The sequence below is a fragment of the Botryllus schlosseri genome, chromosome 11 (assembly GCF_051294905.1).
Source record: "Botryllus schlosseri isolate E-star chromosome 11, Bs_hap1, whole genome shotgun sequence".
Taxonomy (NCBI): Eukaryota; Metazoa; Chordata; class Ascidiacea; order Stolidobranchia; family Styelidae; genus Botryllus; species Botryllus schlosseri.
The window spans coordinates 11581052-11603838 of record NC_137246.1 but is presented as its reverse complement, the minus strand read 5'-3'; the positions used below and the strand labels follow the sequence as shown (position 1 = coordinate 11603838).

Sequence of the window (22787 nt, the reverse complement as noted above, 5' to 3'; positions counted from 1 at the left end):
ATGGATTCGCTTTACATAGGCCTAAGTATAAATTCTACATATCCATTCAACTTCAAACATGTGATAGCATAATGGATCTAATTCCTTTGAAAAACAAGGAAATAAGTGAAGGCCTACAATAAGAGTAAAAACTCACAGCACAAGCTCTGTAACACATGTCAGCAATGTTGTTTTGCAGCGATTCGAGACTGTTAGCCGCTTCCGAACATTTATTGTTCTGTATATCACAAAACTCATCCAGGGTGTAAGTATGTCTGTGACAAGAAAAATAACGCTAACCTCACAGTCTAGAATCCACATTGAAATCAGTGAAGAAATACCTTGTGCTGTATGACACAAGAATGATGGCGCTGCCAGAAATCCCGAATCCATCACGGCTGCCACAAGCGTCTTCACACATCGCTCGGACAGATAGCAAACACTTTTGCAAAAAGACATCAACATTAAACAGTTGCTTGGTCAGCAACAACCTGCATGAAAAGAGAAATAGATACAATAACCGAAACTATTCTCAGGATATCACACGTAGATACCAGCTGATTCTGAAATCCGCTAGACTACAGTTAAAACCCGGCCGAGAATTTTGAGAAAATATGTTAATAATTTCTCATGTTCATCGGCGTGAAGAAGCATATCTGATCCTTGTTTATCGGCATTTACGCAAGTAATCAACTCCATGAATTTATACTATCTGGGTAAATTTTGAAAATTTTCACACCCCTGACTCATTTCCAAAATTATTTTTCTCATCACCTAGTATATTTCATCCAGTATTTGAAAGGAATTCATGGAAGCCTGGTCACATGAGATACGGTATCACGATAATATTCTAAGGGCTGAGAGCATGCAGTTTGATTCCAAGTCGGTTATCTGGTTCATCAGGTTTTAACCACCCAGGATTAAGGATCAACCGGTTGATCGCAGTGCATAAACTTAGGTTTAATCTCATGATTTAACAAACCATAACAAATTATAGATAATAGTTATCTACAAAAACTGCGTACACCGCATTACACAAATATTTCCGATAATGACCTTAAAGATTGTCTCCTGGGTAATGGCTTCACTAAACAATCAGACAATCAACGAACTATCATACCCACCCTTGCAGAGCGATGTATCTATCAATATTCTACAATCCATTTCTTCGCTGGTTAGCGATTACGCACGACTTTGATTTCGCGATGATGATAATCCTACTCATTATAGTCACAGTATCTTTATCAGCACCATGCAGTTTCATTCAACAAATTGACAACTGACTGCTAAAACCGCATTTTAGCATTATCATGTAATAGATAACCGCATTTAATTGAAAACTCGGGGCACCTCGAGTAATCATTGCATGTAACCTTATCCTACTTTATACGTGGTGATTAGCAGTTCCTAATCAAACGTTAGCATTTTTCCGGATCAGCTAACTTTATGATCTCTGCCTAAAATGCGTCCCCGATTAACAGTTTTTAATCATATGATTAGCATTCTCCCGGATCAGCTAACTTCATGATCTTCGCATAAAAAGATTGGTAAATATATTACAGAATGTTGGACTAAACATAAATTATCATTACTAGCATAGGCGCCGACTTTTATTTTTTTACGAGGTGGCGAAGTCTTGTGACGTCATAATTGTTCCATATCGATGACATCATCGTTGCACTAAAACGCACATTACTACATGCCGCTGGTGTACGTGCAGCATTCGTGTAATACCAGCCCTGCACTCATTATTATCATACCATGCAGTCGAGTTGATAAATGGAATCTTAAAACGGTATGATCATTCGAAAGTGTAACTGCGGCCAGCGCTACCAGTCCGTCCGACGGAACGCATCAAACAAAAATCAGAATTTACGTCACTGAGAATCTGAATTTGCATCAATGTTATTCAGCGCAACGCGCCGTCCACGCACTGGCCTGTCAAGTAACACACGACAACTGTCGAATATTTCAAGCAGACAATAATGATGATTAGAAACGCGAAAGCGCGTACCCAATCAGTAATTGTATTTGCGGTTTCTTGGCTTGCTTCGCGTTGACCAACTCGCATCGCGGCAATTATTTGCAGATTAAAAGAGCGATTTGGACGGCATCGGTGCATTTGCCGATTTAAGTTCGCAAAGCATTTTGGGAGTACATCGGTCAATTGGTAAATTCAATTTGCATGCCGACAGCCGCCAACACATACCAATTGAATCACGTGTTGACGGCCGCACAAATTTCCTTCTAAATCCAAATACGGATAATGACAAACGAGAATGCGTGTATTCTAATCAGTATCGCCACGAATGGGTTTTGAGTCTGACACCATATTGAGTAGATTTCGTCGCGACAATTGTTTTCTCATTATATCGGTATTGAAGCCATGCGCGTAGCCAGCCTGTTATGTGCTGTTAATTAGCGACCCCCTGATCTGTGGTCAACAATTAAATACTGCGCTTATCAAAGCGTCGAACAATTAAATACGCGCGCTCATCAACGCGTCTTACCCAGCCACGTCGACTATTTGCGCAAGTCGAAATGTCCAAGTTTTTAGGGAATATGTGCCATAATGACACCGATTTCAGGTGCTTCAAACCTGTCCTCTTTTATAACTCAAGTTGATACACATATTGTGATATTTATGTTTAAGTATTAGCGGAAATATATTACGCACGCGTCGCACATGTTTGCGGACATTCGATGTCTTTCAGTTTCGCGATGTCACTCTTTTAATCATAATCGCTAATCAGCATACAATCAACGGCATGGTCTTCAAGCCATCGAGAGATAGGAGCCAAACCATGCTAGGCCCGAGACGCGATAGTTAGGCTATCGATCTATTGATATATCTTTCGTATTAGGCCTATTGCAGATGCGATTGTGTAGGTCAACCGATGATATCGTGCGCTTATCAATGCGTCGAACAATTAAATACGCGCGATTAGCAATGCGTCTTACGTCTTACATAGCCTCTGCGACGATTTGCGCAAGTCAAAATGTACAAGTTTTTATGGAATACGGGCTATAATGACGCCGATTTCAGGTGGTTCAAACCTTACCTCTTTTTAGCGTTGACACACAGCTTTTGATGGTTATGTTCAAGTATTAGCGGAAATCAATTACGCATGTACGACGTACGCACGTCGCACGCGTCGCATATGTTTGCGCACATTCGATGTAATTCAGTTTCGAGATGTCACTCTTTAATCACAATCGCTAATCAGCATATACTTAACGACCATTTTATCCGAGCCATCGGGAAATAGGAGCCAAATCATGGTAGGCCCGAGACGCGGTAGTTAGGCTAGCGATATCTTTCGTATACTAGGCCGCTTGCAGATGCGATTGTGTAGGTCAGCGATGATATCGTGCACACCGGGCCACTGCAGATGCGATTGTGTAGGCCAGCGATGATATCGTGCACACCGGGCCTATTTCAGATGAGATTATTCAAGCCAGTGGAACTAGGCTTGTTGGAGACGCGATAAATCAGGCTAGCAACTATTGCCGAGCACGCGGCAATGAATGATCCAATTTCGCAATCATCTCAGCGGATGATCGTGTCGCGTTACATTGTGAAATGTGAACTGTGCAGTGCATAGCGCACGGACGAATCTTGCTAATTGGCAACACGCCTTTCGTTAATTGGTCGCACGTAACACTGATAATACGACTCATTGAACTGCAACCGACCATTAGCGTCAGAACGGTCATTTCAAAAGAAATGGGTTTCGCGTTTAAGAAGGGGGTTTCGCGATTCTAAAGGAGGGGTACCGACCCCCGGAACCCCCTAGCTACGCGCTTGATTGAAGCTGTATTGCTGCATTTCCCGAATAATGTCACTGGCAAAGCATTGTTAGAGAAACGAATCTGCGCAGAAATGAATTCCAAATTTCCAGGCACACACCAACACAACCTCCAATTTCGCGCTCCGATTACCAAGACTATCACGAAGCTAGCTAGCTCACGAATGGTTTTGTAAACAAATATGGGCGCACATAATTTAGATTTCAAAAAAGCAGAACGTCTATTTGGGCGCCTGATCGGGAGAGGAGATCCAGCGTGGTGCTTCTCAGCACACGCTAGGCGCGTAGCCAGTAGAGTAATTAGGGATATTTGGATTTTTTTTTCAAATTTACCAATATAGCATCAATTCAATTCGGGTCCAGTAGGCTACATGTGCAAATGACGATCATATAATCTCTTCGTATTGACGATTTTAGGCGTATGATAAACTTGCCAAAGAGTCGGGGAGTGCTGTCAATTAGCGACTCCCTGATCTCTGGTGAGCAATTAAATACGCGCGCGTATTACGCAGTCTTGGCGACAATTTTCGCAAATCAAAATGTCCGAACTTGCTGGCACCGAGTTCAAACCTTTGTCGTCTTTCAGAACTCACGCCATGATACACATCTTCTGATTGTTACGTTCAAGTCTCAGCGGGAATCAATTACGCACGTTAAAGTCTGTTTGCAGCGATTCGATGTTATTCAGTTTCGCCATGTCGCTTTCTAATCAATATGACATAAAACAATCACTAATTAGCGTAAACTCGACCGCATTGTCTCCAAACTAGCGAGAGATAGGAGCCAAAGCATGCTATGCCTGAGACGCGATAGTTAGGCCAGCAATGATATCTTTCACACCAGGCCTATTGCCGATGATATTGTGTAGACCAGCGATGATATCGTGCACACCAGGCCGAAGCCGCCTATGCAGATGCGATTGCGCAGGCAAGCGATGATATAGTATGAAGTGGGCCTACTGCAGATGCGATTGTTACAGCCTGCTGAACCATATTTGTTTGAGACGCGATAAATCAGGCTAGCGACGATTGCCATGCGCACTGGAATGAATGACCTAATTTCGTGACCTTCTCAACGGGAGATCATAACAGATTCTTCTCGCTAATTGGTAACACGTTTCTCGCTAATCAGCCGTGCGGAACACTGATAACACAATTATTGAATTGCAACTGGTTATTAGAGTTAGAATGATCATTTAAAAATGACGGGGTTTCGCGTTTCAAATAGGGAAGCTCGATCCCCGAAACCAACGTGGCTACAAGCCTGGCACACCCGCGTATTGAGATCGAAGACGTCTGTAACGAGGTCGCATCAATCCGCCTGATTACTAATTACTGGTCACAAATCACTTGGGCGTTTGAGCATTTTGTACGAGGTGGCCGCCACCTCGTAAATATGGACACGAGGTGGCTGCGCCACCTCGTAAGTCGGCGCCTATGATTACTAGGATTGGTCATTGTACTACCATTGATCCAGATGGAAATGGTCTGTAAAAATACACAATACGCACCCAGATCCACTGTTTTTTTTCTTTCGAATGAGCATTTTCCAGAGGGTGAATTGCTTCCAAATACGGAAATTCTCAAATACTGACAGATCACATATCATATTGAACAGTCTTTGCTCATATATCCACCAGATTGCAGGGGTGATTTCTCTATGGTTTCCTTCATTTTCAGATGTGGTAACCTTAAAACAACCCAATGATATTGGGGACAATCGAAGAAAATGAGAAGATAAAATATGCGGTTTAGAAACAACACTCCAAATCTTCAGCAAAACAATGATATTGTAGATTAATATTCTGACAGGAGTAGTTCATTCTAAATCAAAATGTTCACGTATGAAAAAATATATGCCGTAGAATTTTATTACCAAATTCCCCTAAAATATGAGCGACTTGCAAAACCGATTAATTAACGTCATGATGGACAATTACTCCGGCACCTCAACATATGCACTTTAGTAGTTTTCTGATCATGAACGCCATGAGATTTTCATTGAAATCATAGCAATAGGCATGATATTTATGATAAATGATGTAAGTGTCAATAAGAAGCCCGCTGACATAGTATGGATGTTGTGCAGTCTCTGTCTCCATCAGTTCTGATAGCTATTAGCGATATAATGCTAACTAGGTGTGGATGAATAGGCTACCTTCCAGCATAACTTATTAGCTGAAGTAGCAATACCTCTAAATTCAAATAATATTCAAGACACACCTTGGTTACAGACGATGCAGTTATGAGATAATAGGTAGCTCTACGCCGTGCATTTTCGGTCGATACAACTTTCAAATCAAACGGATTTGTGCGTCTACCCTTGCCAGGTAAATAAGCAGACCTTTCAATCGCATATACGTATTCACCAGTGTCTTCCAAAGGAAAGATTGGTTCCTGGAAAAATATCGTGTTCGTCACATGATAGCCTAAATTTTGGAAAAATCACATCAAGAACCTGTAAAGGATTTCTGTGATCAGTGAATTTCATGGCTCTGCTGACACCTGGTCCATGTCTTGGTAACATTGTCTTCCAATTCAAATTTGAACGTAGCCTAACTATATGGTTGACCACGTCGCTATCTGCAGGTTCTAAAAATATGAATACAATGTTGGAAGTTAATTGAGTGTTGGAAATGGCTAGTGTTGACAATCCTGAGACCTGTTCTACACTGTTCAGTGCAGTGGTTTTTAGCTTTATTGGAAGGCATCGAACCCCACAAACAACATACCGGTATATGCATTCATCGAGCCCTTCGCAAAAATGAAAAATACACTTTCCGGCAACCCTGGTAACTCATAAAGGATATTGGTCCTAATTTAACCCAATCGAATCAGATGTCGTTCTATAAAATTGTTCGGATCAATTGCTAACAGTATTCATACCTGTGATATCATAGAGATTATCTCGATATTTGGAAATAATATCTCCCAAGTCAGGTTGCTTTGAAATGTTCTTCGTTCGACATTTGGTAGACCTATAGTCTCTTTGAGATTGCGCTGTCACTGGTTCCCATTCAACCTCGCTATTAGTACCTTAAAAATGATCAGGAATATTGCTATTTGCTAAAAGGTATGTGGCGGCTTGGTACAATAGAGTAGTGGTTCTCAACCTTTTTCACCTCGCGGACCGGTAAAATTTCAAAAAATATTTGCCGGACCGGTGGACTTTCAAAAATAAAAATCAATAGAAAAAGTGAAGGATGCAACCGATGTTTGCAAGTATATGATGCTAGCTATAGAGAGACATGTTCAGGATTTTTATCTTAATGGAATATGTTCATGAAGGTATTCATGTGATTTTACCGTAGCGAGTCTGCTGAGTCTAGGTAAAATGGCCATGCTCAGATAAACGTGCTAGCGCCGAGAGTTATTTACAGTCTTTCGCGCTGAAGGCCATGGATTTAACCACCATTCTGAATCGACGGTAATATCAAGAGAATAAGCGTTTCGGAGTCGAGCCAATCACCTTGTCGTGCTTCCTTTCTCATTGCCCACTACCACCAGACAACTCAGGCTTCTATGAATAGAATGCGCCACACCTGACAACAGCTATACCAGGCCATCCCAAAATCAGGGCCGATCGCCAGCCCACCCGGCCATAACATTGGTCTTGGGCCTCCCACAGGGTGATAGACCAAACTTCTGGGAGGGTTCGCCTACATACCCCACAGTTGGTTGGACTTTTTACCAGTCATTGTGAACACATTCAACCTACTCAGTATAGGCAGAGAGAGTTTATGTAACATAATCGCACCAAACGCAAAAATATTCTATAAATCATAACTGAATCGGTCAATAATATTGTTAATTTCATATGTATGGCTGTAAATTTTTTATACTCAGAATTATCAGATTTACCGGTAGAGTTGATTGGGGTGTCGTCATGGAAAATTTAGGACACGTAATTAATTATAATTAACATATGCGGATGGGCCTATTGGAATATTTACCTCATTGTATGTCAATATGTCGCGACCTGCTGTCTTTTACATAGTGACGATAGATATTCAAATCACCAAAGCGTACTAAACTAAAGGACGCACACGATCCCAAATTGGTATTTCTTCACTGGCAAATAATTTTTCCTGTGGTCTGGCATTTGTCCTGTCGGCAGGACCGTGACAGCACGTGGTCAGGCCCCCGCCATAACGCTGGTCCTGGGCCTTGATATAGGTTATTTATGAAGGCTTCGTCTCCCATACCACCCTCACTTCTACGTATCATTCGATTATATTACCGCTGTGTTCGTGTCATTTCGCAATATGCATGACATATACAAAAAACATATCCGGCTTCGAAATAATCAAGGGCCCCTTCCAAACTTGAGCCCCTTCCAATTTATGGGGTTCGTGGTACGACTTTTACGGCCCTACCTGTGGGTACAGATTGCCAGGACAGCGAGATTCCACGCTAGCCATTTTGGTGCCTATGGGCAGTAAGACATATATACATCGAAGTTTTCGGTCAACAAAGAGCAGTCCTTTCCGGCCAAGGTCATCTCGCTGGCAAGTTTTTCGCACACTTTTTGGAGTCATACGTAAGCCCAAAATTTATGATGTGTTGGCGCGTTTTGGCGAGGTAATGGCTGACGCCGAAATTCCTATTTTTATATATCAGGAGTATATATTTCTTGGGGAAGGACGCCCAATAATCAAGACTTTTAGTGAAACTAAACCGCGCCAGGCGCGAGAAAAAAATGAAAAAAGTTGGTTAACGTTTCAAAAAAAAAAGTTATGTTCATTCACGAAATAATTTTGGGCCCCCTTCAAGCTCAGCCCGTTCCAATTGGGAGGTTTGGGGTGTGGCAGTTACGGTCCTTCACAAAATGAATGAATCCAAAACGAATGATTGCGCAAACTGCGCGGATTAGCGAGTCATATCGTAGTTTTCGCTCCCATGTCGTCAAATAACACGACTTGAAGTCCAATCGAACATGTTTCCAGACCTAATGTTACTTCACGAAGTTCTGAATGAGTTTAAAATTTGATGTTTAATTTATTTAATCAGTTGTCAAGCCTTCCACATATTGGATCTTGAAATAAAGGTATAAAATTGTCATATACCTCGCGGACCGGCTGGAAAGGCGTCGCGGACCGGCACCGGTCCGCGGACCGGCGGTTGAGAACCACTGCAATAGAGGACTGGAGTAGCCTATAACTTTTTTTGGCTAATGTAATTTTCCTAAACATTTATTATTACATTGACACACTACTGGGTTTTATGCGTCTGTTTCATCAAATTGGCACTGCAAGTGGGAAAAACATTCTTGCCAGCAGTAATTTTCCTCAGACACCCCATCTTATTTGAACTATGGCTAAAAAATATTAATGAAAGGTATTATTCCAGACCAATCTATAGATCTCTGCGGCATCAAGGTCAGACGTAATCGCTTTTAACCCATTTCGAAACTTGTAGCAAGCAATTCTTCAGTCGCACTTTCTCGACATGATAAAGGCAGCGAAGGAATTTTTGAAAGCTGTTATTACGATATAACTGTGTCTTTTTGAACCACGGCATTTTAGTCACAGTAAATAGACGTACGGTATCCGTACTCCACAGACACGCCGAGAAACTGCAAAGGTGAAGAAATGAGTGCCACAAACTTTTGTGGCAATCTTTTAGCTGCAGTTATAATATGGTGGGTTTCTGAGGAAAATGGCACATTCAAAATGCAGTTTCCCTTCAAGTAGACAGCTATCACGGATAGAGATGATGAGACACTAAAAGATTTGAGCAGGCAAGACCTTAGTTTATTTTATGAAGAATGGAAATAGTTTCATTACATATTGGTGATTACTGATTAATAACTATGGGGGAGAGGAGGCCAAGATGAGACACGGGGCAAGATGAGACATGCAATTTTTTCATAGAAAAATTTTCTGATGAACAGATTCCTTCAACTATGCTGTTCCCATAATGTCATTTTATAGTCCTACCATATTAACAAGGCAAACAGATTTGAGGTTGGGCAGAAAAATGCCAAAAACTATATTTTCATAGTCTATGTCAGTTATGTGAATTCATGTTTGTAAGGGAATATCTATCATAGTAGGCTACTTCATGTTATAAAACAACATTACTGGAGCTGGTTGAGCGCAATATTAGCTGTGTAATCATGCACTTACCTCTGAAAAGTAATAGACAAAAAAAAAATATTCAAGTTTAAACAATAATTGAGGTGTGGGGGTAAGATGAGACAAAATCATGGGGGTAAGTTGAGACATGGGTATCATCATCATCATCATTGGTTTATTAGCAATTTTATCAGTTCAATACACCACAAAAAATGCGATACAATGAAAAAGACAGGAAGATGTCGAAGCGACAAGGAGTAGTCTATGGAATCTGACACCCACCTTGGCCTAGGCGATGTAAAGAGGAGGCATGCACACTGAATGAAAGTAAAGAATACGGTATAGAAAAAGAAAGCGACAAGAAATAGGGCGGCATGTCATGGGAAGCGAGATCGATAGGTCAGTCGTGGTCCGGTAATCTTGAGGATGGACTGTATTTATTTAGTAGTAATTGCTTGTATTTCGACTTGAATGTGGACATGCTCGTCGACTGTCGGATGGCCGGCGGGCTGCTGTTCCACACATCAGGTCCGGCATATTTGATAGAGCGATGATCTTTCCGGTCGATCATACGATATTTGGACGACGTGGACGCGCGTGTGTTGTAGTTGTGTGCTTTTGATTCAGAGGTAAAGAAGTCATTGAAATATTCGGGGCAACGACCGCAGTGAAACTGATACATAAACTTGGCGATTTCTAGTTTCCGCATATCTTCTATGTTTAGGACGCCGAATCTCTTCAGTAGCGACTTATTGGATGGGCAGTAGGGCTGTTCAAAAATAACTTTTTTTTCCCGATTCAAGCCGGTCACCTCTTAAATCGTCAGGTGGCAGTAGAAAACCTTGCTCACCAAATTTCACTCGATTCCAACCAGTAAATTAAAATTTTTAATTTATTATGGAATATTGAAAACAAAAATTTCCAAATTTTTCTGCCAACCCCGTGAAATTGTTGAGCTGTCTTCAAAAACGTTGCAAAACAAATTTGAGTCAATTTCGACCAGTAGAAGCGGAGTTATGTGAGTTTTTCATTGATAAATTGCGGATTATCCACCGATCAAGGATAATCGGAGGATTATCATCGAAAAACTCACATAACTCCGCTTCTACTGGTCGGAATTGACTCAAATTTGTTTTGCAACGTCTTTGAAGACAGCTCAACAATTTGATTGGGTTGGCAGAAAAATTTGGAATTTTTTTTTTTTCAATTTTCCATAATAAATTAAAAATTGTAATTCGATCTGCGGAGGCCTTTACTGGTTGGAATCGAGTGAAATTTGGTGAGCAAGGTTTTCTACTGCAACCTGACGAGTGAAGAGGTGACCGGCTTGAATCGGGAAAAAAAGTTATATTTGAACAGCCCTAATGGGCAGCCAGGCCCCTTTGGGGCCCTAGCTATGATTCGGAGTACTTTATGCTGTAGTTTCTGCAGTGGCTTGAGTGCAGTTTTACTGGCAGCCCCCAACAGAGGATGCCATAATGTAACTTCGATTGGATTAAGGATTTAAAGAGTATCAGAAGAACCCATGCTGGCATGAAGCGCCCAAGGCTGTAGAACAGGCCGCACTTCGGTGATAATTTAGTTTCTAGGGACTGAATATGACTCTACCAGCACATGTTCGAGTCCAGTAAAACTCCGAGATATTTGGCATTATCTGTGTTGGAAACGGGCTGACCAGCGATATTAACGGTTAGGTTATTTTTTGAATTTACTGTCAGCAATTGCGATTTCGAGGACTTTGGGCATTTGGTCACCAGTCAGGGCATCCAGCTCTGTCGTCGAAGATGCGGAAGAGAGGAGGTGAGTATCATCAGCGAACAGTGTGGTGTTCAATGAGGAGGTTTCAAAAATGTCGTTGACATATGAGGTGAAAAGGACCGGTCCAAGTACTGAGCCCTGGGGCACACCACAGGTCACCAGGTGAAGAGAGGACAAGGTGTCTGAGATCGCAACCATTTGTTGGCGTCCAGTGAGGTAACTTTTCATGAGCTCAAGTTGTGGGCCCCGAAGTCCGTAACGCGCGAATTTCGAGATGAGAATTTTATGATCTACGCAGTCAAACGCTTTTTTAGGTCGAGAAAAATGCTACATCCCGCATTTCGCTTCTCTGAGATATCATAATACTGTTCGGCCACTGTTAAGAGGGCATGAGCGGTTTGGTGTTTGTTTCGGAAGCCAAATTGTTGAGGGGAAACGACAGACATTTTGGCGAGGTATCAGACGACTTTCCTATTGAAGGCCTCGCAAGATTCAAAATTTACCGTGTAAGGCACACAAAATGTATTATTTATCTAGTAGTTTACCAGATGTGACATTACAAAACAAAATAATAACGAAACTCTTACTGTTGCTGGATCTCATGCATAATTGGTTTTCGATGTCATTTAAATTTATATATGATGTACAAATTCTTTTCAAAAGTGAATTATTTCATTATTATTATATTTTATTCACGATGTTGTTAGTTGATTCATCATCTGGGATGAATTGGTGGTGTAATGAGCAAGAATTGCCTGGTGTCTCATCTTACCCTCGCCTGGGGGTAAGTTGAGACATTTGAGCAAGGATTTTTGAGGGCCAAATAATCCATCAGTATGTTGTTCAATATAACTCAAGCCATAGTCATAAATACTACAGATCACAGGCTTTCCATTGGTACCAAAATTAATCCTCAGAAGGCATTACTCTTAAAGTGGCGTTGAATTATCAGAAAAGTGTCTCATCTTGATCTCCTCTCCCCTAATATCAGTATCTTATACTGAATGAAGTGGTCAAAACAGTAGACAGCAATAACATACAGCCTAGAGGGCATACATGCTGCGAGTACAATCAAAATCTAGAAAATATTTTGTGTTCATGACGTGATAAATACATGAACGTACAACTGGTAGACGAAGTTACACAGTAGTAACAGTAAACGAGTATGTAACAAGTAGAGATTCGGTCATAAATTACCGAAAAACACCAACACATTTACAGTTTCAGAGTAGTAGCTGAAAATGGAATTTACCATCCATGGATTTCCGTTCATCGCCTTTAGAAAGATGTAATTGCATTTCTCCGTAGTTGAACTGGGCCTTACCTCTGCAAAACAATGACGCTATAGGCATGAAATGATATTGAACGCTACACTATTGTTTTGTTTTCTTAAAATCATAATCAATTTCATGTTTGGTCTGAATACAATTCTGCAACAACTCGAATATCCACATATCTACCCAGTTATATTTTAGACATCTTCACCAAAGTCAGAGGATTAAAACCATAACGTCATTTGTTGATCCCCAAATGATCATCATGTTATCATTATCTACTGTAAACTATTTTGATTTCATTGCAAAAATATGGATCCTGCGGCAATGTTCTATACCAGGGGTAGGCAACCCCGACACGCGTGTCATTTGTGGCACGTGAGATGATTTTTCATTGCATGCCAAATGATTTGACGAACACGGCTTATTATAACCATGTTGGTTGCCAACCATGTTAACATAAGTTTTCAAAATGGGAAAAGCTTGCAGACGACCACAAATTATTTTTTTTCTAAATCAACATAAAACAGTGTATTTTGGGGCAGATTTTAGTTATCTTAACTTTTTTCACGCTCCGTGTGAATTACCGTGATCTAGTTTCTTGATTTTAGGAAACCCACAAAAATATATAGCTCAACCAAATATCGTACGAAACTGTTTGCAGGCTTTAGTCAAGGAGTGTGCACTGTGCAGCATGTGGCAGCACGACTACCTTATATGAACCAGCATTTCCACGCTTGGAAACACACGTTTCCAGCAACATACGACTCCATGCGCTGTGTGCACTTCCAAAATGATTGGAGGCGATAAAACATTGAACTAAAATAACCACCGCATGTTGGTCAACAAGTACAGTACAGAAGATCGATCCTTATGCGATTAAATTAAAAGATGCAAATATTATATACATTCTCAGGTATAGTGCTGTAGCGACCAAAATTTATACCCTTCGCGTAATATACTGTAAGAATCATACTGATGTAACCGATGCCATTGCCAGCTGCAGATATAGATGGTTAGTGGGATTCATTGCCTGACAAAATTGAATATGGTTGGCATGCCAGTTGGCAATATTTTGATATTTTGGCACGCTGCTTCAGGTCAGGGCAAGTTTTTCGATTATAAAGTCACTGTCGTTTTCCATTGTGTCGCATGCTCATAACTCGGGAAACAATGTCAAATAGTATCCAAATTAGTAGTTTTGCAATTTTCATACTCGATGGATGAACCGTTCGACTTTTCGCCCATTTCAAATTTCTTCAGAGTATTGTTTGTTATTCGATATATCTTGCATTCTTGGTCCTGCTTCAAAAATGTTGTCCGAAAACGAGACTGGACATTCAAAGGTATGTTTGGTTTCTAAATTGAAATTTATGAGAGTAAATTTCCTGAATTGAGGGCAAACCTAATATCATATGAAGATCAAGTTGGTGGACTGGTGGCCTTGGTGTAATGGACTACCTTGGAATTTGAAAACATTGTCAACATTTCAATTTCCATAACATGATTTTACATCCTAATTAACAATATCATATCATTAGTGACATGCATTCTTCCTGAAAGTATGTCGAGACATGATTCAGCAGGACTTCTGATGAAGCCGAAATTACATAGGATATGTGAGGCCACAGACGACTCATGAAACCTATTACATAACAGTGGGTCGCTTTTTCAAGATTTTCAGAGTTGAAATTAGTCATGATTTTGCTTTACGATAAAGCCAAATGTGGCTTCTGCCAATTTCTGACAATGAGAATTCCTTTATGATTAACATATATATCTCAAAAATGTGACGCAACAGAAACAAAACAACGTCAGATGCAGATTCAGTGCCCGAAAATTATGTAATTAGGAACCAAACACAATCTGCCGCGAAAATTGTGCAGACCAGTGTTATGTATTAGACATATTTTGTCACGTATGCCGACAAAAGAGATCATTAGCGAGTAGTGTTTGAGCTTGCGGCTAACCAGCAAGAACTTGGATACGGTACTGGTACATAAATACAATTAATTCCAGCACATCATTGCCCTGTGTATAAGAGCTGAGGCATTGGTTGGCTGATATAAAAACTGTTTTTGCAGTAGGGGTGTTTTAAATTTTACTGCCTATTATTTAAAATTGTTAGGTTGGCTAAATTTTTACATGAATAAAATAGTAACCTGGTCCCCGTAAATACTATTTGATTCAAATCCAAATTTTTCGACTACAATAACTCCACTTTCACTGGTTGAAATTGAGCAAAATTTTGGGAGCATCGTTTCTATAGACGACTTATCAATTTCATGGGGTTAACAGAAAATTTTGAAAATCTATATAATAGATAAAAAACCTTCTTCTCTTGTAGCACTGCGGCTACTGGTTGGAATTGAACCAAATTTGGTGTGCAGCCATTAATTAGGTAGGCTAACCTAACAATTTTATCAAGTTGACGGAACAATTTGAGAACAAACGTTATTTTCTAACACCCCTATATGCGCAGATACTGACTATGACAATGAATTATTGCTTGGTCAGTACAATTATAGTTATACCTACCAGTACGTTTATAGGCAGCCTACATTAAATTGACTTCCGATGCACATCATTGAACAATGCTTAAAGTAGTGCTTGCGAAACGATAATCAGATATTTTAGGAGTTGTGTTATTTAAAATGATTGAATGAAACACCCTGAAAAAGACTCATGTTGCAGCAAGCTAAACTTCAACTTGATAGTAAATAGGCTTCATTGTAGGCCTTTACAGTTTTAAGAAAGTCTCACATGGCAATTTGAAGGTTCCTTCTTCATAAAAGAAGCTTCATTACTTTCTGTCTTCAATTGCAAAGATATTTCCGAAGTGGTAGAGTCATATAATCTGGACATGAGATCCTGTAACAAATATTAGCTAATTGTACAAATAGATTTGATGAAGGACTACATAATTGCTACTGCAGTGCAGTGGTTCCAACCTACGAATTACGACCCTAACTTAGGTCATAAAAAGATGCAGATCAATCACTGACTTACAAGTGCTTCTTGAAAGTACAGAACTTCAATATACAATTGCATTGTATATTCATATTGATAGGAAATGGAATATTTTCGGGTGACACTCGTCGGGGTAATTGTCAGCAACTAGTAGAGAATTGGAAGAAGATTGTATATCAACAATCATATCACAAAATATGATGTCTCCAGCATTGTAAAATTGTAAAAATTGTAAATAAACAATGCTGCAGACGTCATATTTTGTGATGCGATTGTTGATATACGATGTTCTTCCAATTCTTTACTACTTGCTGACGATTACCCTGACGAGTGTCAGCCGAAAATATTCGGCTTCATTTCTATATGAATATACTATGCAATTGATTTACAATTGAGATTCATGGTGTTGTTATAAATATAAGCGAATGTCTGCGAATTGCTGTCAAACAGTGAATTCTTGCTTGTTGGGACACTGAAGCGGCTGGTCTAATTACAGGGATAGCCTATTAGGTGCACTCAAATAAGCAAAAAGCTTGTCTGTGACATCCGGCATATCACTATGGTGGACTAAAGTCAAAAGATAATACAACCAACGGTTTGACCATATTAATAACATCCTGGAGCATCGTAACATGCACCAACAGAAATTTCTTACTAAACAAAGCCTTTCAAAGTTTTATTGGGGGGAGAATTTTCAAGGGTTTTATAGGAATTTCGGGTTGAGGGGAATGAAGACTCAAAAAAAATCAGAAGTACATGAAGCACATTCCGGAATTAATCCGCACGGAACTTGCAAGCTGTAAAAAGATGCAGTTATTTGTTTCATTTAAAAGTCTTAGAATCCAAAATTATTCCGTTGGTGAAGCCCATTTTATGTAAACATAGAGAGTTTCCGTACAACTCATTAGTCTGTTTTGTGTATATCATTGTCATTTTATTAAGATTTTGTTTGCTACTTACCGTATACTTCAAAGTTCATTGTTACCATTACTACAATGCATATTCCATGGTTTGTTATTTTAATTGCTATGACTTACGGTGCCATAATAGTTTTGCTTTTAAATCTGTATAAAACCCTCTAGTGTCCCGATAACTCTTGAAAACAGGCACCTGAAAAGTCTTTGAGTTATAATAAATGTATCACTGTAATTGATGTTGCAATAAGGCAAACTTAAAAATTAGTATTATTTCACCTTCTCTTTCTTTTGACCCAACATGTCAGCTTTTAAAAATATATCAGATTCCTTTTTCTTCCAGATTGCAGGATTCTGTTCATTGAGCTGGAAAAAATTTCAAATTGATGTAATTCAATGGCAAGATTGCAGGCTGAAAACGTCGTTGTTTTTTTGTCGAGCTCGGAACATTCATCCAACTTAATTATAAGTCACAATACATATCAGATTTGTGAATAAGCTTTTTTCAAGAAATATCTATTACAGGAAAAAAAGAGACCCTATAAAACAAGGTCTTATATGTGGATAACGCAACTTGCACACTGCTGCCAGACTTGTACAAACTAACCCTTTAGTCAGTTGTCGGTTAACTAACTAATATTTTTTCAGTAGTTTTAGTTCTAGTTGCGGATTTTGAAAATTAAGTAGTTCTAGTTCTAATTGAGGATTTTGAAAATTGAGTAGTTCTTGTTCTAGTCGCAGATAGAAAAAGTGAGTAGTTCTAGTTGTAGTTGCAGATTTTAAAAATTCAGTAGGTAGGCCTAGTTCTAGTTATAATTGCACATTTAAAAAATATTAGTTGCAGAACAATTAGAAAACACGAGTCGTCGTTTTGCGTGAATTGAGATACCGGTGTTCTGCTGAATGATGTTTGTGCAGCCGTTGCGTGCTTAGAGCCATCGATGCTAACAGTGGCGTAGTCAGCAGATGTGTTTTGGGGTTGGAATCTCTCTGATTTCAAACTCGAAACCCCGTTCAATGTCAATGTTCAATACTTCTGATAAAATATAAATTGATGTATTGCCTAGGAAAATGAAATCCTGTTCTCTATGGTTCTTAACCTTTAATGACTTTGGAACTCCTACGTCACTGATCGCAACTATTTTACTGAGAATCATAGGCAGGAAGTACGCTGGCGGTCAAGTCAAAAGTTTGCACTGTATTCTGTGGTGATTAATTTCTAATAATTTCTAAACTTAAAGCACTGAATTACATTGTTAACACAAGCTTCTGAGTGAATGCGTTACTAGACACGTCCTTTTATTAAGACACCAAAATGTATGGGGTGTTACAGCATGGTCACTATCCCGAGCGGTGTGCAGCTTGGTAAAGTCGTCCACTACGTAACCAGGGCGAAGAAACAAACACAAACGCAATTTGGCACGCGGGCCGTAAAATGCTCAGATCTGCCCTACTCTAATTTACAAGCCTTCGGGGAGCCCATAATTTTCAGTGAATAACAAAAACAAAAGTCTACCACATTACACAATAACTAGGCTACACATTTAATAAATTACTGATATTGTGTGCCCGAAAAAAAACGATCAAGAAACACTGATATAGTTAATAGTTGTGTATTTTAAAGGTCGACAGTTCTAGCTTTAGTTCTAGTGGCGGGTTTTGAAAAGTAACTAGTTCTAGTTGCGGATGTTGAAAATTGGGCAGTTCTAGTCACTGATTCTGAAAATTGGGTAGTTCTAGTTGCGCTTTTTGAAAATCCAGTAGTTTGTACTACTCTGACTACTGGGTTGCATTGATTTGTTTTACAAAAGCGGCATTCTGCTCTACATAGGCTACGATGTGGTTTCAAATTAAATATAAAAGAGTGTAAAAAATTCTATGCTTCATTGCGTCGATAAAGTGATGCATGCCAGACATTACGAAAATAGTTATGAAGCAATGACTCCTTACATCGACAGCACAGTAAGTAACATCAACAGCAAAGTACCAATTATGTAAGGTAAATCTTTTACCTGCACTTTCAAAACGGTGGCTTTCTGAGGAAAATGGCTGCCACGATATTTTTTATCACACTGGAATTTGAGACCACATATATTTTGAGCCCCTATAATATGTTCCAGCCTGCCACTTTACTTATTCATTATGCGGACAATAGGTATACTGGTCATGGTCACACCATATAGAACTTTTTCATCAACTTGGAATCCTGGATAATCATAGTTGTGCTTTTCTTATTGTACCATATTGCTTCCATGAAGTTATTTGCTGAGTAAGCACTACAATACTTTTTGAACAGTGGTTCTTAGCCGAACCAGGCACACATCACTCATCACTACCATTTTTCTTCAATGCTCATGCAACCATCACACTCACAAATGCAGTCAACATCCAGAATTCACTCTCTGTACCAGTTAGCCTACATGTGTTAGTCCCCAGCAATATGGCTTATAAAATCTGGTGTTGAAGGGTGATAATGAACTCTCATGAGCTCGTGGTGTTCATAACTTTAAGTAATAATTCAGCATTCAGTTTGTGTTACAATATTCTTATTACCGTAATTTTCCATGTATAATGCGCAAAATTTTACCAATTTTTTGCCCTAAAATACGGGGGTGCGTATTATACATGGGTACAGCAAGCCTTGAAAAAAATCTCCCTCGACCAAAAACTTGAATTCACACCTTTCTTCATGTTTGTTCCCAATCGCGCATCACGGCTAGCCATCGTGCCCGTAATTTGTATTATAGAGTATAACGCGCTGCCAAATAGAGAAGCGTGTTGCCAATTAACGAAAAGCGTGTTGCCAATTAACGAGAGTCGTCAGCACAGCACGCGATCTCTTGCTGAGTTAATTTGCCTTTGTGCGCCAGCGAAACTAGGTCGCTGATTGCTACAAGCGTGCACTGCAATCCTTGCTGATTCATCGCGTCAACGACAGGTCTTAACAATCGCATACACAAGAGTCCATGTGCGCAAGATATAATCGCTTGTGTAATGGTGGTGGACTGGTCTGCCCAACAAAACCGTTGGCTTGAGCAATCGCATCTGTAATTGTAATGGGCCTCATGCGCAACATGTCGTGTGTCGCTAGCCTGAACTATCACGTCACCATCTTCGCAGGCTTTGGCTACTATCTACTCTCGTTTAGAGACGATGCCGTTAATTGTATTATGATTAGCGATGGCTATGTCATGATTGTTCGACAGTGAAATCGCAAAACAGCACAACAGTGTGTACTAAAACACAACTATTCATGTACTGCGAATGCAGGGTTCGTACAATACATGGGTACAGGCTTTTTCCCAGAATTTACACTCCATTTTAAGGGTGCGTATTATACATGGGGGCGCACTATATTCGGAAAATTACGGGTTACTCTCAAAGTTGTGGGCCTATACCTATATCTAAAATACATTCAACATGATGACGACCAGAGTCAAAGTGGGCCAATAAACTACCGGTAGTAAATTAATATTTATAACATAATACCGGTATCACTACATTAAGGTTCATAAAATTGACCATTCATGCGCGTCAACGAAGAACAACTACCATGTGATCAGGACGGAATACAAGAAAACGCATTGCTCTATCAAGTATGCCGGAACCCAATTGTGGAACAGCATCTCGGCAGTCAGCCGTCAGGATTACCGGACCCCGACCTAACATCGATCTTGCCTTGCGCCGCATGCCACCTCATTTTGTCGCTTGTCTTTTCTATTGTCTGCTTTACTTTTCATTCAGTGTGCATGCCTCATCTTTACTTTGCCTAGGCCAGGTGGATCTCTGATCACAAAGACTACTCCAAGTCGTTTCGACCCCCTCCTATCTTTTCATTGCATCGCAGTTTTGTGGTGTTTTGAAATGATGAAAATATTAATGAAACTAATTGATTGATCAAGAGTATATACTGTATCCCTATTTCTTTTTAGGTCACATCTGTTCACCTTGTGAATTTCGAATGTTGAAGTAATCTTCATTTTACAAAGTAATGGATTAGATATCAAAACCAATCGTTAAAAATCACTTTAAAATGCTGTAATCGATAAATTTGTAGAAAATAATTACAATGATGCCCTTACAATGATTTAGTGATCACTGTTGGCTTGGAATAGCTCTCCAGCATGAAGTATTCCATGTCAATCACAAATAATGCCTTCTGACCATGCAAGCAAAGTACAAGTAGCCTACTAGGAGTACCTTACTGTTATAGGCCTATTGAGAGTTTACAGGACGAAAAGCAACATTCCAATGACGTGCATTTGGATAGCATATTAGCAAATTATTAGATATTTCCAGGCTCAAATCACTGTTCTGCAAAGCAATGGTCAACCTAAAAAACGATAAATGGAAATTTTCGAAACATTGTTTGACTAGACTACAATGCTGGTAATTGTTACCTGAGTTTGAGAGCCTTTACTAACACCTTCTGATGCTTTCTCATTACCAGTAAGATTTTTCTTGACATGGGTCACAGCAGTCCTCTCCATATCTAGACCGGTATCTGCACCAATATCAAACTATGTATTTTATATAAATGTTTCATTTGCACCACAGTATAGTTAATCCCTAAAAACAGAAATAGACTAATTATTAATATATTAAGTTTAAAACGTTTTATAACTGTTGATCACTCTGTATCTAGATGATTTGATCATTATATGGCTAAGCAAACGTCAGCGCGATATCCGGTGACGAAAACCGAATTCAATAGTATGATGTGTAAGTAATAAAAACGTACTAGAGAATGTGATATATATCTAAGATAAGGGATGAAGGAGGTGTTATCAAGGACTCCAGGAGGATATAATACAGAATGTTATCATGTTATAATTCACTTACCACTCAATACCTGAAAAGTCAGAATATTAGGCTATATACTGTACACTCAGTAGTCAGTACCATAATGATATTTGTGGTGAGAGAGTTGATATAAATCATATCAGCAGGTATCAATAATTTGCATAAGTGATCAATCTTCAGGTGTATTCGGCCTATGTTGTCATTCAGACATGGTGTCTGGGGTGTGTTCGGACTGTGTTTATATCAGACATCGTGTCTGGGGCGTGTCCAGCCTGTTCTGCAATTCGGATATGATGTCTGAGGTGTGTTCGGCCTGTGTTACCATTCAGACATATGGTGTCTGGAGTGTGTAAGGAATGTGTTGACACTCGGGTATCGTGTTTGGGGCGTGTTCATACATCATGTCTGGGGTGTGTTTGGCTTGTACTGCCATTCGGACATGGTTTCTGGGATGTGTTCGGACTGTGTTGACACTCGGACATCATGTCTGGGGCCTCTGGGGCCGGGGCGTGTTCGGACATCATGTCTGAGGTGTGTCTGGCCTGTGCTGTTATTAGGACATGGTGTCTGAGGTGTGTTCGTCCTGTGTTGCCATTCAGACATGGCGTCTGGGGTGTTTTCGGATTGTGTTGACACTCGGACATCCAGTCTAGGGCGTGTTTGGACATCATATCTGGGATGTGTTCGGACTGGGTTACCACTGCGAAATCGTGCCTTGGATAGGTTGGTACCTTATAGTGAATATAGCTACTGACCTTATTTCAAACATGAGAGTGACCGTATTTCAAACATGACTATCCTCATTTCAAAGAAATCGAACCAACTCTCCGCGGAAAAAGCGTGCAATTCATATTACAGCACAGCGGAAGATGCGCAAATGAATTAGCCTGTTGCCTTTGTATCAATTGTTCAGCCTGTTTTGCATATGATCTGGACTAATTTTGTTTTAAATCAATATGATATCTACTGTTTGCTAAGATGGTGTAGTATATTGGTGTGTGGAGATAGTAAAGATCGATTACACTGGGCATCAATTTCGAACTAAAAATTTGTTGACTTTGATTTTGCACTTGATTTAGGCTAATTTTGGTGTGCGTATTCCAAAAATGCCGCCAGTTTTCTTCTATCACATCAACTTTTTGCTCTATGGCAGATACCCAAAATATGCAAATTTAGACAAATTTAGCCCTATTACTTTTCTATA

The 22787-nt window shown here is 39.7% G+C and overlaps 1 protein-coding gene across 3 annotated transcripts in view; it reads right to left on the bottom strand.

The window, feature by feature from the left end:
* Positions 1-22448, bottom strand: part of LOC145450942 (dynein axonemal heavy chain 6-like) — an 87429-nt gene extending 64981 nt beyond the window's left edge. Inside the window, exons 1-11 of one of the 3 annotated variants that reach the window (XM_080329429.1) lie at positions 21181-22448; positions 17060-17146; positions 15660-15767; positions 14113-14255; positions 12875-12948; positions 6674-6823; positions 6246-6379; positions 6011-6184; positions 5299-5477; positions 321-470; positions 137-254 (exon numbers count right to left, since the gene is read on the bottom strand). In XM_080329429.1, coding sequence (XP_080185555.1) covers positions 137-254; positions 321-470; positions 5299-5477; positions 6011-6184; positions 6246-6379; positions 6674-6823; positions 12875-12948; positions 14113-14255; positions 15660-15767; positions 17060-17146; positions 21181-21270 — 1407 coding nt within the window. In that variant the 5' untranslated portion in view covers positions 21271-22448. Of the gene's footprint in view, positions 1-136; positions 255-320; positions 471-5298; positions 5478-6010; positions 6185-6245; positions 6380-6673; positions 6824-12874; positions 12949-14112; positions 14256-15659; positions 15768-17059; positions 17147-21180 lie in introns of those variants that run through there. The other 2 variants (XM_080329430.1, XM_080329431.1) reach the window with 2 other exon arrangements.
* Positions 22449-22787: the final 339 nt, after the last annotated feature.